The sequence below is a fragment of the Trachurus trachurus genome (genome assembly GCF_905171665.1).
Source record: "Trachurus trachurus genome assembly, chromosome: 8".
Taxonomy (NCBI): domain Eukaryota; kingdom Metazoa; phylum Chordata; class Actinopteri; order Carangiformes; family Carangidae; genus Trachurus; species Trachurus trachurus.
This window is the reverse complement of record NC_139905.1, coordinates 30,143,091-30,157,340: the sequence shown is the minus strand read 5'-3', so window position 1 is coordinate 30,157,340 and position 14,250 is coordinate 30,143,091. Positions and strand designations below refer to the sequence as shown.

Sequence of the window (14,250 nt, the reverse complement as noted above, 5' to 3'; positions counted from 1 at the left end):
GGCTCGTGAAGCTATAATTGGTGGCTCGCTTGGTAGCCTTTCTATGTGGTAACAGCCAATACATTTTTTCAAATGTGCTACATAAACATACAACACTGGACTACAAAAACGCAAACATCCGAATTATACTTCTCCCTGCCTTCACCCAAATAATGAAGGTGAAAGGAAGTATTTTAAGTGGAATTAAAAAAAAAAAAAAAAAAGGTCATCCCTAAAGGGGGCATTGTCAAACCTGGCAACGCGGCCCGCAAGCCATGTGGTATTGTTTACAACACTTGACCGCAGCGCACGTCTGCAGGCAGGCTACGTTAGCTCCGCTAGCCAGCGTGATGGACAGTTTTTAACCAGAAAAAGGACAGAAACCAGCTCAAAAACCAGACGGACAGACACACAGTGTTGTAACGAATAGTGGAGTGTGTGAGGAATATGAGTCTGAGGAAGCAGCAAACAAAAATCAGCACGAAGACACCAGAGAGGGGACGAGCAGGCAGACAGCAGGTGTAATATAAGAAGCATACAAGATGAGCACAGAAAATTTCAAGTGGACAGACGATTTTTTATTTGTTCTGTATGGCATGAACCCTAACAAACCCTCACTGTGATTGCAACAACAAACTACAAATACACATTGAAAGTCAAGGACATGCATGTCCAGCTTCTGCTCATCCCAGTATTAAGGTAAATATGGTCTTAAATGAAAATGTATTGGCTGTGTTGTTTCTTTTCTTGTGGGATGTCCAATTTATATGTAGAAATCAAGGGGGCAGTTGTGGATCTGAGAAGTGAAGCTCACTTCCGCGTTCAAAAAACTGCAATCCCCCCGGCTTCCTCTGGGGGCTGGTGTCAGAAGGGAGCATTCCCCATAGACCCCCATGTTAAAATCGCCGATTTTACATCCTCAGTAAACATGTTAAAAGCCTGGTGTCAGAACGTTTTTTTTTCTCAATCGATAGTTTCTACCCCCGCACACACTCTGAGGGGGGTGAATTTTTTTTAAACTCTACCGTTTTACTGTTATTAGGTTAAAACTCTGGCCAATTAGGGCGCGGAAATGTTGAGTGACAGGCCCGAGCAGCTCCGTGGACAGCTGCTTCGAGGCCAGTGGGCGGGTTCTCGGCCGGCCAATCCAACATGGCGCTGTCCAGGGCCGCCATATTTGAGTCACAAAAACGACTCCCCAAAACCAATGGGTGACGTCACGGACGCTACGTCCATTCTTTTTACAGTCTATGGTAGAAATGCACATTTGCAAAGGTGACTTAGTATGTTGTCGCAAAAGTGGCTCTCCCCTTGATTTTGCACTGCCAATGTGGCTCTTGTGAAGAAAATAGTGAGGATCACTGGTCTAGAGTGTAAAGTCTGACTTTGCCTCTAAAACAACTCCATCTCGCAACTTTCCGCTATTATCTCATAGCGTGGTAAATGTGCAGGTCACAACTTGTCCACCACAGCGTTTTTGAGTTTTTTGGTTGTGTATTTGCAGAGTTTGATGAGCAAAACCAAGAAATTCCATTAGCCTCCGTAGTGTAGCTGCGCTGCTCGGTATTCTTCTCCCCCGATCTAAAAGCAGCTTGGACCAACAATTAAAGGTAACGAACCTACTGCTATTACTAGGGGGATCATGGCGATGGGCCAATTTTCAAAAATGTTGAACTATCCCTTTAAAAGAGGTTGCCTGGAAAGCACATCCTTTCGTAGTATAGTGAATTTTCTCAAACATCTTACATACATTGTATAAAGTCCTGAATCAATGGTCTGAAAGCTGGAGGAAGTTTATATCTCCATTTAAGCAGCAGAAGTTGTTGAGCTAGAAGAGATGCATCATATTCTTTGCCTGCTGATCTCAGATCTGCTTCCTGTGCAGTTGTTCCACAGCTACCTCCAACACATCTGAGAAGGTTTTAAACAGTGATTGTCAGAAACTGTTCAGTTTGGACAGAACCAAAACACATGTGACAGGATGGCTGGTGCTTGTCTTCATCAATCACACACACACACACACACACACACACACACACACACACACACACACACACGATCAACACTGGGCACAAATTTAGCTCTGCTTTGTTTTAGACCAGAGGAGATGATGTCATAATCAGATGGAAGAGGAATGTGTCCTGTCTGAATCTTTCTTCTAAACTGAAAGGGCTCAAAACTATGTGAGTTTAATAAGGAGTAAATGATCCCAGTGGACACTTTGGAACAAGGATTAAGTTTCAAAATAGACTCTTAAACAGAGCTGGGTGTCTGTGATGGAGAAGAAGTGGAGGATGCTCATGCATAGGGTTGCAAAATTTACGAGAATTTTCCAAGTTGGAAACTTTCCATGGGAATAAACTGTAAATTTACAAAATTTAAAACCCTGCTGACGCACAACTCTGGGATTGCAGCAAAGAAATGAAAAGGGAAGAGTTACATTTCCACCGTTTTAACAAGACATGCACTGCAAATACAACAAGACACAAGTCGTATCATCTCTGTGAAGCTGACCCCTGAGAGCTTTTAGATCATCGCCTCCAACAGCACAAACGTTTGATGCTTCATGCTGAGCGTCTTGTTGGTCTGTCTCTCAGATCAAGCTGCCTGTTCCCACCATGGCTCCGTCTGAATCCTTGCTGAGGACCGACTCTCTGTCCAGCACCGAGCCGGTCCTGTCTGACGGATCTGTGGGCTCGGCGCCATCCCTGGGCCTGAGTCCCGGCCCCAGCACCACCATGGATATCAGCAGAACCGATCTGAACCAGACACAGAACAAGATGATGAAACATCAGCAAAAAGCTGCAGAGGTAAAGAGGATGATTATTTAAAGAGATAGTTCACCCAGAATTCAAATTTCACTCATTATCTACTCACCCTCATGTCGACTAAGAGCTGTGAGAATTTTCAGAGTCCTCCGTGCCTTCTCTGAGTTACGGGGGGGTCCGCGCAGCAGTATTTGTCCATATAATGGTTGTCAATGGATAGCAACTTTCTTCGTCCAAAAAGACACACCAAGAAACATCCAAATACCTCCATAGTGCTCGTCTGTAATGTCCCTCTGGTATTGAAGCCCCGACATGAGAAATTGTTCCACCGGTCAGTGCAAATCACGAGCAGTATGGAGGTATTTGGATGTTTTTTGGTGTGTCTTTTTGGACGAAGAAAGTTGGTATCCATTCACAACCATTATATGGACAAATACTGCTGCGCGGCCCCCCCCCCCCCCCCCGTAACTCAGAGAAGGGACAGAGGACTCTGAAAATTCTCACAGCTCTTAGTCGACATGAGGGTGAGTAGATAATGAGTGAAATTTGAATTTTGGGTGAACTATCCCTTTAATCTGAGATGATTCACCAGCGCCGTTTTGAACTGGTCTGACTGGGAGTGTTCATTGACTCATTTCAGCGCTAACTATTCAGAGCTTCTGTGTGTGTGTGTGTGTGTGTGTGAGGTGACTGGCGCTGAGCGATGTGTGACCAAAGCTGAGAGCTTCCTCATCCTCCTCGTCAGATTACACACAACAGCTTGAGGGGGCGTGGCTTTTTCACAGGAGGGAGGGAGGGAGGGAGGGAGGGAGGGATGATAAATATCGCTCTAAAATGAAAATGAAGTTTTGTTTGAGCAGGAATCTAATTATGTAAACAGTGACACCTGACACCTGATATTAAGCTGAAGATGCAGAGTAATTCTAGGTATCAACAAGGAACAGACCTTCTATTGGTTCACAGGTATCAGATCAGATCCAGCCTCTTTGTTTTACTCATTGTTCTTCAGGACATACGTGTGAATGCTGGACCGTGCACTGTGCATGTTTGTCGAGCTGTGTCTCTGTGTGTTGGAGGGAGCTGCAGAGAACCTGACAGACTCAACTTTATGTTTCATGTTGGAGTAAAAAAAAAAAAGAGCTGGTTGCCTCAGCAACAGCAAGACACACGGTGTCTGCAGTCAATATTGTGACTGTGAGACATCTTACGTTTCCAAATCCAGTCAGACTGATACAGATCGAGCGGCTGAAACAACATATCCTCTTGTTGTCCCGCCCCTGGATTCCTGCACATTAAAGAGGAACTATGCAGGATTTTTAGCTTAAAGGGATAGTTCACCCAAATTTCAAATTTCACTCATTATCTACTCACCCTCATGTCAACTAAGAGCTGTGAGAATTTTTGTGAGAGTTACGGGGGGGTCCGCGCAGCAGTATTTGTCCATATAATGGTTGTCAATGGATACCAACTTTCTTCGCCCAAGAAGACACACCAAAAAACATCCAAACACCTCCATACTGCTCGTCTGTAATGTCCCTCTGGTATTGAAGCCCCGACATGAGAAATTGTTCCGCCGGGATACAGGAAGAGCAGTGAACTGAGACACTGGGAGCTTCCGCTACAAACAAGCTTGAAATATACTTATTTAATTTTTTTCGGAACAATTTCTCATGTCGGGGCTTCAATACAAGAGCGACATTACAGACGAGCACTATGGAGGTATTTGGATGTTTTTTGGTGTGTCTTTTTGGACAAAGAAAGTTGGTATCCATTCTCAACCATATGGACAAATACTGCTGTGCGGACCCCCCCGTAACTCAGAGAAGGAACGGAGGACTCTGAAAATTCTCACAGCTCTTAGTTGACATGAGGGTGAGTAGATAATGAGTGAAATTTGAATTTTGGGTGAACTATCCCTTTAACTATGCTAAATCTTCACCTTGATTAAACAGTTTTGGAGTGATTGTGATGATTTCATAAATTACATGTTAAGTTGTTCCAGGGAGAATGCAGGCTCTCTGCCTTCCACTTAGCGTCTCTTGGCTGAAAAACATCTTTGCAAGATCAGAGCCTACGCTCCGCTGTCCCAGCTCTCGTCTCTGCAGCACTGCGACACAAATGCGCCCCGTAATTGTAAATCTCTTGTTTATGACAGATAAGACTACACAAATATACACGTCGTAACATCATATATGATATATAACGTTATGTAGCGCTCTATTTGATTGATTTCTCGCTGGCATTGTTGTAAACAAATGCACATGGCTGGGAGGAGGGTTAGAAAACAGTGGAAAAGCGACAGAGCTGCATAGTTCCTCTTTAACAAACGTTTGTGTGTGTGTGTGTGTGTGTGTGGGGTTAAAGTGCTGACACAACCTTAATGATCCTGGACCGTGTTCTCATCTTCAACAGAGCCCGGACCTGCAGAGTTAGAACAATGCAACAGGGAGAGCAGCCTTAAAGGGATAGTTCAACATTTTGGCAAATTGGCCCACTGCCATAATCCCTATAGTTTTATATAGGAGTAGGAGGTAAATTCATGCAAAACCGCTGATGCGCGTTTCTGTCGGGAGCAGTTTTTCAGTAAGCAGTCTCTGGATTTGCCTCGAAAACAACTCTGTCTCATAACTATCCGTTATTATCTCATAGCGTGGTGAATGTGCAGGTCACAACTTGTCCACCAAAGTGTTTTGGAGTTGTTGGATTGTGTATTTGATGAGTTTGATGAGGGAAACCAAGAAATCCCATTAGCGTCCGTATAGCGTAGCTCTGAGCAGCTCACGGCTCTTTTCCGCCGTTCTAAAAATAGCTTGCACCGACAATTAAAGGTAACAAACCTACTCCTAAGACTATAGGGAATACGGCAATGGGTCAATTTGTCAAAATGTTGAACTATCCCTTTAACATGGGCAAACAGGGAGCTTTAAACTGAGGCTGACTGTACTGGACCAGTCAGACACAAGACTAAAGGAAGTAGGGATCGAGCGATATGGATTTTTCAGGGCTGATACCGATACCGATTAGTAGTAATCAATGAACCAGATAACCGATATTTAGAACTGATATTCATTTGCTGTAAAAATGAAAATGTTGGTGTCAGAATTTAGAATAACAGCCCTGGAATTAGTCAGAATAAATCTTTTTTTTTACACTGTGAAAATCTGTGATAAAAAAAGACCTTACATTTTTGTAGAACAACACAAACTCCTACACAGATCTCGGTTCAGTGGGCGGGACATTTTTACACAACAAAGAGTGGTGACCTCAGACAGAGGGACGGCTACATCAGAGCCAAAGGAGTGCGTTTTAAAAATACATTTATTTTTTGGTTATCTGTGAAAAAACGGGCGATACCGATTATCAACCGATGTTATCTGCCATGCAGACAATCGGTCTATCCCTACTGGGGGTTTCATCAGTGTCTGTGGACTGGGTTTATGTTAGCATGTGGGAGGAGATGGAGAGACGACGGTCTGACTGGTCTCGGCTCAGTCTCAGTCAAAGATATTTACAGTTACATCAACACGGCGTCTTCCTTTTATCAGACAAGCCTAGAATGATTCATGCGTTGTGCAGACGTCACCATGAGATCATGTGTGAGAGAATCACAGTGTTTCTGTTGTGTGAGTGACCTCTGTCGTGTCCAATAGATGACGTGGAAGAAAGACGTGGACGACCCTCTGAACCCCGAGGCCTGGGCCACTCTTCACAAACTCTCCAGCTCAGTAAGTTCCTCACCGCCCTGGAGAACACAGTCCTTCATTTATAATTCATCCCCTTCATACCTAGACGGCACCGTGCCTCCTCCACACCTCAGAGGCCAGCGTGCATGGACACACGGACGAGTCCAGGTCCTGGTCCTGGTCCTGTGCTCGGACCTCGGTTCTGGCCTGCTGGTGGTTTTCGCTCTGTGTTTGAACGCTCAGTCCTGTTTCTGTGGAGAAAAGGAGGTTATAGTTGACTGACAGCCAGCTCTTTCTGACTGACAAAAGAGAGAGGAGAGCGATGGCTGTTACCAGGGCAGCTGTTGCCACGGTTACTATGTTCTTCAAGTGCAGGGGCCTTGCTGCCACCTGCTGCCGGTTCAGCTGTATTACCTGCAACCTGGATTTGTTATTTGAGAGCAGACAAGTGGGAAAAAACAACAACCATTTTCTCCTTTTTCTGCAAAGTAAAGATTTAAAATGTTGTGAACCTTTCACAATAAAACTGAATTTTTATATACATTTTATATATTTAGGCTACTAATCTGGTGCACACCCAACAGAATGTCTTTCTGCCATTGCCATAATCTGTTTCTTTTCATTCACATTGATTAACATACATTATCACATGGATATACATTATATTTACATATATTTGTAGGCCTATATCATCAATATTCATCCGATGTTTCTACACTGAAAGGACGTGTGTCTCTATTTCCCTTTGTGTAAGTGAACTCAAGACCTTGAGGTGCAGGACAGCTGTTCTGATAATTAGTCAGTTAATTGATAAATTAATCATTAATCATGATCATCATTAATTGCTTATGTAAGTCATTGTTGAACACGGTCACGTCCTAGTCATTGTATTATTCTAGTGTAGTAATATTATGATTTATATCGTCAGGAGTCAGTAACCATGTTATTTACTGAATGAACCTGGACTCACACCTCAGTCCTGACTGAACTGTTTCCAATCATAAGAATTTCATAAGAACAATTTGAGACATGAGTTCTGTAGATGAGTCATTCTTGTGGATCTGCTGCTTAGTGCTCAGCATCTTCGAGTTAGAAGAAAAGAAACTATTGGATTCATTCATTCATTCACTCATTCACTTATTCATTCATTCATTTATTCATTCACTCATTCATTCATTCATTCACTCATTTACTCATTCATTCATTTATTCATTCACTCATTCACTCATTAATTAATTAAATAATTCATTCATTCATTCATTCATCCATTCACTCACTCATTCATTCACTCATTCATTCATTTATTCATTCATTCACTCACTCATTCATTCATTCATTCATTCATTCATTCATTCATTCATTCATTCATTCATTCACTCACTCATTCACTCATTCATTCATTTATTAATCATTTATTCATTCATCATTCAGGCTATATTTAAATTATGATAGTAATGGTAATAATCACTCATTCATTCATTCATTCATTCATTCATTCACTCATTCATTCATTCATTTATTCATTCATTCACTCATTCATTCACTCACTCATTCATTCACTCATTCATTCATTTATTAATCATTTATTCATTCATCATTCAGGCTATATTTAAATTATGGTAATGGTAATAATCACTCATTCACTCATTCATTCATTTATTCATTCACTCATTCATTCATTCACTCACTCATTCATTCATTCATTCACTCACTCATTCATTCACTCATTCATTCACTCACCCATTCATTCATTCATTCAATCATTCATTTATTAATCATTCATTCATTCATCATTCAGGCTATATTTATATTATGATAGTAATGGTAATAAATAATTATTCTTTATTATAGCATTTTCTGCAGCTCAGAGTCACAAAGTGTTTCACAAACAGTTTAAAAGACAGAATACAAGGCATCAGAAGCAGAACAAAGCAAAACTAAACATGATACATATGTGACAGTGGGAAAACAACATATTCCGCTACACACATTGGGCATTAACTGGATGTGTAAATGCTAACATGCTGAGCTGTGCTAACTGACGTGAACAGTTCAGTACAGTGGACAGAGAGTAACATCATCAGTGATGAGATTGTTTTCTCTTGCAGGCTGATGAGAAAGCGTTTGACTTCAAACCCGGTTTCATGGCGTCTTTCCTGGACTTCCTGAAGACCGGTAAGAAGCAGTCAGACCTGGACCCAGGACCGGATGGAGCCGAGCAGGAAGCCCTGAACCCCTGCTCCTCTCTGAAGGGAGGCATCACGCCGCTGTCCCCGCCGCCTCCTCCCCTACCACAGACTCCCCCCTCGCAGGCTCCAGGATCCTTCAGTGAGGGGGGGCAGGGCGAGGGCGAGGACCTGGCCCTCAGCGACTGCCCCAGTCCCTGCAAACCTCTGGACGAGGAGCTGAAGAGGAACCTGGAGACGCTGCCGTCCTTCTCCTCCGACGAGGAGGACTCGGTGAGTAAGAACCAGGACCTGCAGAAGAGCATCTCCTCTGCCATCTCGGCCCTCTACGACACCCCCCACTCTCTGGCTGCTGCCATGGCCTCTGCCATGGCCAAGGCCCCGCCCGACCTGTCTCCCCCTTCTCCACAGGAGCCAGCGCTCAGCCCCCTTCTCCCCGCCATGCCTCCCCTCATCCCCAGCATGGACAACGGAAAAGAGGAGGCGCTCACGTACGCTCAGCATCACGCGCAGGAGGAGGAGGAGGATCAGGAGCAAAACCTGGTCTCCCCTCAGTCCACCAGGGAGAAAACGGAGGAGAGGGAGCCCCAACAAGGACGGGAGGAGCAAGAGGAGGAGGTGGAAGAGCAGGAGGAGGAAGAGGAGGAGGAGGACGAAGAGGAAGAGGGGAGAGAGGAGGCTGCAGACAATAAACACATGATGAGAGATTCAGAGAATCTGCAGCCAGGAGCCCTGGAGGAGCAGGAGCAGCAGGAGGAGGAAGAGGAGGATGATGACAGGATGTCTGAAACACAGATGTTAGAGGTTCCAAAGGTTGAAGGTAATCTATCAGCTTTCTTCTCTTTCTTTAGAGACTCTGTGAATGATCACTGCCACTAAATGTTGCACTAGACTATGGAGGACCACAGGGGACACATCAATTAAAAAGAGGAATTTCAAAAAGCATTGAATTCCCAAATGAATAACCAAATTTCAAAATCGATTTCAAAAATGCATTTTAAAAACAGAAAAAAATAAATGAATTTGCAAACTGAATTAGGACATACAACTTCAATCAATCTTTGAAAAGGACCATTCCATTTCCTATTTGGATTTCCATTTCTGAATTGCATTTTCAAATCCGATTTGAAAATGGATTTTCTAAATCAACCATTGAAAGGCAGTGTCCCCTCTGGTCCGCCACGCTAGACCCCCAGCATCTGAGACCTAAACAAATGCTTCTGCCCTTCTGTCACATTCTTAGTCAGCAAGGTGTTTGGAGACGCCATCGTATCAGACGCTGAACTCACAGCTGGAAGTTCATCTGAGTAAAGTTGCTCTGTGACAAAAACACAACCGGTTATCTGACTGCCCAATGACACGGCGTCGCTACGGTTTTGTTTGAGAGGAGGGGCCCAGTTTGAATGTTTTACTTACAAACTGCAAGTAACAAACCTCCAGACTCTACCTTTAAAGGGACATTGTGTAACTTCTCCTCTTATCTATTCACGAAAATCGATTATTTTGTTCAAAAGTCTGTTTTTCATTAATCAGTAATCCCCCCCATCAACAAACTGAAGTGTTCCTTTCAGCTCTGAATGAGCCGTTCATATCATTCATATCTACATGGAGCGGGTAAGCTCGGTGCTGCTGCCATGTGGTGTCTCCATGTTTTTACGTTCAGTGGCAGCGTGACGGTAGGAAACCACGGAAACTCAGCGGAGACACCGGAGCTGTCGGCTCAGGTCGAGGTGGCGTCTGTGAAAAGTCACCGCGGTAACGCAGTGAGGAGGAATGGAGCGTTACACTGATGCTGCATTCACCTGCAGTCGGGCAGACGGCCGTCGGTAACAAACCAGATGTCATTTTAGTCACAGAAGTCAAGAAAAAGCCGGTAAACGACATCGCCATGACAACATATTGTCACGTGTATTGTTTTGCCTCGTGCTGACGGACCACTTGTTTACATAGAGGCTTGTTTATGCCGTTACGTGCATATACAATCGCAACGCTAGATGGGAGTAATTCCTACACAATGTACCTTTAAAGTAATATCTATATGGGCAAAATTTCACTGCAGCCAGAGTCAGAGCAAGTCGACTGACCCAATGTGGCCGCCTGTGAGTTACGTCTGCACGTAGTATGATCGACCCCCTTGGCCTCTGTTATCAGGCGACCCTCCTGCAGATGCATTAGAGCTCTCACTCATCCACACAAGACCAGCTGAAGAGGATCTGTTCCCAGTGCATTGTGGGACCATGAGGCCTGGGAGTGACATGGTGAGCTGAGACACCTGTAGCAGTTAAAACCTAACCCCCTCTCCTCTCTGTTTTTCAGATTCTCCGTCAGGACCCGCGCTCGCTCCTGCACTTCCATCTCCATCGCCGTCCATCTCCCCCTCTCCTCCCACCTACTCCTCACCCTCACCCCTCCCTCCCCCGTGCCTCTCTGTCCCCTCCCCCCTGCCGGTCCAGCAGGATGAGGATGAGGAGGGGGTGAGTCCAGCCTACCCTGCTTCTGAGCAGCAGCAGCAGCAGCAGCAGACCTCGTACCAACCGCCTCCTGCTGCCGGCACCTCCCCTCCCCCCTCCACCTCCCCCCCGGCCATGCCGTCCTCACCCCTCTCCAACCTCCCCCTGGCCCAGTCCATCCCCCCTCCGTCCACCACTCCTCCCCCGTCGTCCTCCGACCAGGACCAGGAGCCCGAGGCCGGTCAGGCTTCTCCCTCCTCGCCGTCCTCTTCCTCGCCCTCTTCGTCGTCCTCTCCGCCGCCGTCGCCCCCGACCCCGGAGGAGGCCCCGGCGCCGCAGCGTCTCACCTCCCTCCACCTGGCCAAGAAGCAGGCCGACGCCGCCATCGCCGGGGAGAGCGAGGAGGAGGACAGCGAGAGCGGGGGCGAGGGGATCTTCCGCGAACGGGACGAGTTCGTGGTTCGGACCGAGGACATCGGGACGCTCAAGGTGAAGCCACAAGTTCCAAAGTTCAAACAGTCTTTATTATCCCCAAGGGGCAATTATGAATGAATGAATGAATGAATGAATGAATGAATTTATTTATTTCGGTATATCAAGCTTATATAACCGAAAGGGTGTAGGTTGAAGCCAAAGCTTATATACCCCTACCCCTTTTACCTTAAAAAATTAAAATAAAAATAAAATAAATATATATATATATATACGCATTAATACAATAGGATCAGATCACAGACATTTGAAATTAATCAGTACACTTACATTTCTGATCACAACAAAATAAAGAATTGTACACAGCGCATAACCCAAAATAGTACAAAATCATTGAACTTAATTTTCCATACTGTAACGAGAAATTATGTTGTTCTTATAAAGTTTTTTAAAGCTGACTAGAGTACAGCATAATTTAATATTTTCAGGACAATTATTCCAGATGTTAACCCCTCTAACAGAAAGACAGTGATTTTTTTTTTTACAGTAGTTCGAGTCTTTGGTTTCTCAAATAATAGTGGTCTTCTCAGGTTATAACTGGAATCCTTCATTTTAAACAGATTCTGGATATCTTGAGGAAGAAGTTTATTTTTTGCTTTGTACATGGTTTGTATTGTAATTGTAAAGTCCCTGAATTTCAAAATGTTATTGATGTAAATGTAAATGTGTAAATGTAAATTATCTGTGCAGCAGTGGTCAACACATACACGACACTCAACGTACATGCATGAAATAGGATAAAAATAAACAACACATTACAAAATAGTACATGTCACACAGTAGATAAATAAATAAATGCACATACGTTTAAGAAGAAGAATTCATGAGGGCTATCGCTGCAGGGATAAAGGAATTTTTATGCCGATTGGTCTTACACTTGGGGAGAGCAAATCTACGACCTGAAGGGAGAAGTGGGAATTCTTTAAACAGTGGGTGGGACATGTCAGCCAGAATTCTCTGGGCCTTTGCAAGGGCTCTCGTCTTATAGGTCAGAGATGTTGTCCAGGTTGTGCAGATCTTGACAATGCTTTGAATTCTGTTTTTGTTCTGTAAGGACAATGTGCCAAACCAGCTGATAAAAGAGAAGGTTAAAACAGATTCGATAAAACAAGTGTAAAACATTCTCATAAAAGTGTTATCCATGTTAAAACTTCGAAGTCTGCGAAGAAAGTGCATCCGCTGGTGGGCCTTTTTTACAGACAGCATCCACCTGGTGTTCAAATGTCAACTTGTGGTCAAACACAATGCCCAAGTATTTATGTTGTGGGACAATTTCCACCAGTAGTAGTGGAGTATGGTGAATGAATGACTCGGCATTAACGGTATAAAACGTGTTTGTGTCTGCAGATGGCCTTGCAGACAGGCCGGGAGCCCCCGCCCATCTGGAGGGTGCAGAAAGCCTTGCTCCAGAAATTCAGCCCGGAGATCAAAGATGGTCAAAGGCAGTTCTGTGCAACCAGTAATGTGAGTATAGAAGCATCATAATCCATTACCATAGAATCCAGTGCAGTGCAGTAACTTTTACAGCCGAGCTCAGTGATTCAGTGTAGCAGCTGAAAATATCTTTTGAAAACTCCTTTGAATTTTTAAACTTCGAGGTCTGTCTGTCCTAAAGTTTTAGGATTAAACAGATCACATGTGTAGTGTAAAATAAAAATATCGAAGGATCAAATAAAATATATTTAAATTATTTACCTAACTGAACTGATCTGTGGGCTGTAGTTTCAGCACAAAGAGACAAATGTGACATAGTACATTCACTGTAGAACGGAATGCTAATTAACTAGCTAACTTTGGTCACTCTCTCTACTACTTTGATTGTTAACTTATTGCACATCACATACAGAAATGATAAATCAGAGTATTTACAGAAGCATGCAAAGGTTTATGTGTACGGTTAAGTGGAAGATGAATGATCTCCAAAAGCCCAGGTGTTGTGGTACTGTAGGTGAGAAGATCAAGACCATGTTGCATATGAGTCATAGCTGTCTAGCTAGTCATCAATAATTGCGGGATTATCCTCAATGTGTAAATCTACAAATTAAGCTGCTGTTCTCTCAGCAAGTTTCAGCCTATGTCAGTGGGACACGACTACACACAGAAACTACAGATCCTAATTGATTCCAGTGGTGTCTATTTGTAGCTTTAACTGGTTAAACGCTGCCTGTCTTGTTAGCTCTGATGGCACACCGCTGGTAGAATCCAGCTTTCCCTATGAAGATGAGGAGGAGGTACACCTGACTTAAAGGAGAATTCCGGTCATTTTTGACCCCCTACATCATTGTCCTGATGGTCACCCAGTGTTGTGGGGAGCAAAAAACGTGACTAAAATTGATGCAGGCAAACCGGAGTTACACCATGGCTAGACAGCGCTAGCGATAGCGACAACGCTAACCCATGGGGGCAATTATTTCAACCACAACAAACACTCAAAGAACTAGGGGTGTAACAGTATATGTATCCCATGCCGTCACGGTACGGTTCGGTGCACACAGTCACACGACGAATACGTCTGAGTGAATATTTAAAGTCGAGTCCTCACTCCAATCTAGGTGGCGGTACTGAGCCTCAAAGCTGCCAGCAACCGTCATAACAGACGAAGAAGAGCAGTGATGAGAGAGTGAAGTTAGAGGAGCTCCTGCTTCATTTATGTCCCTGTGTGGCTTCTCAATGAAACACAACTATGCGACAG

At 44.1% G+C, this 14,250-nt stretch overlaps 1 protein-coding gene across 1 annotated transcript in view; it reads left to right on the top strand.

Annotated features, from left to right (window-relative positions):
- The window catches only part of prr12b (proline rich 12b), a gene marked incomplete at both ends in the record, with an annotated part of 58,872 nt that overhangs the window by 23,567 nt on the left and 21,055 nt on the right, over window positions 1-14,250 (top strand). The window contains 6 exons of the mRNA XM_083977743.1: window positions 2,577-2,789; window positions 6,398-6,472; window positions 8,539-9,234; window positions 9,340-9,436; window positions 10,933-11,555; window positions 12,906-13,022. Coding sequence (XP_083833869.1) covers window positions 2,577-2,789; window positions 6,398-6,472; window positions 8,539-9,234; window positions 9,340-9,436; window positions 10,933-11,555; window positions 12,906-13,022 — 1,821 coding nt within the window. The remainder of the gene's footprint in view (window positions 1-2,576; window positions 2,790-6,397; window positions 6,473-8,538; window positions 9,235-9,339; window positions 9,437-10,932; window positions 11,556-12,905; window positions 13,023-14,250) is intronic.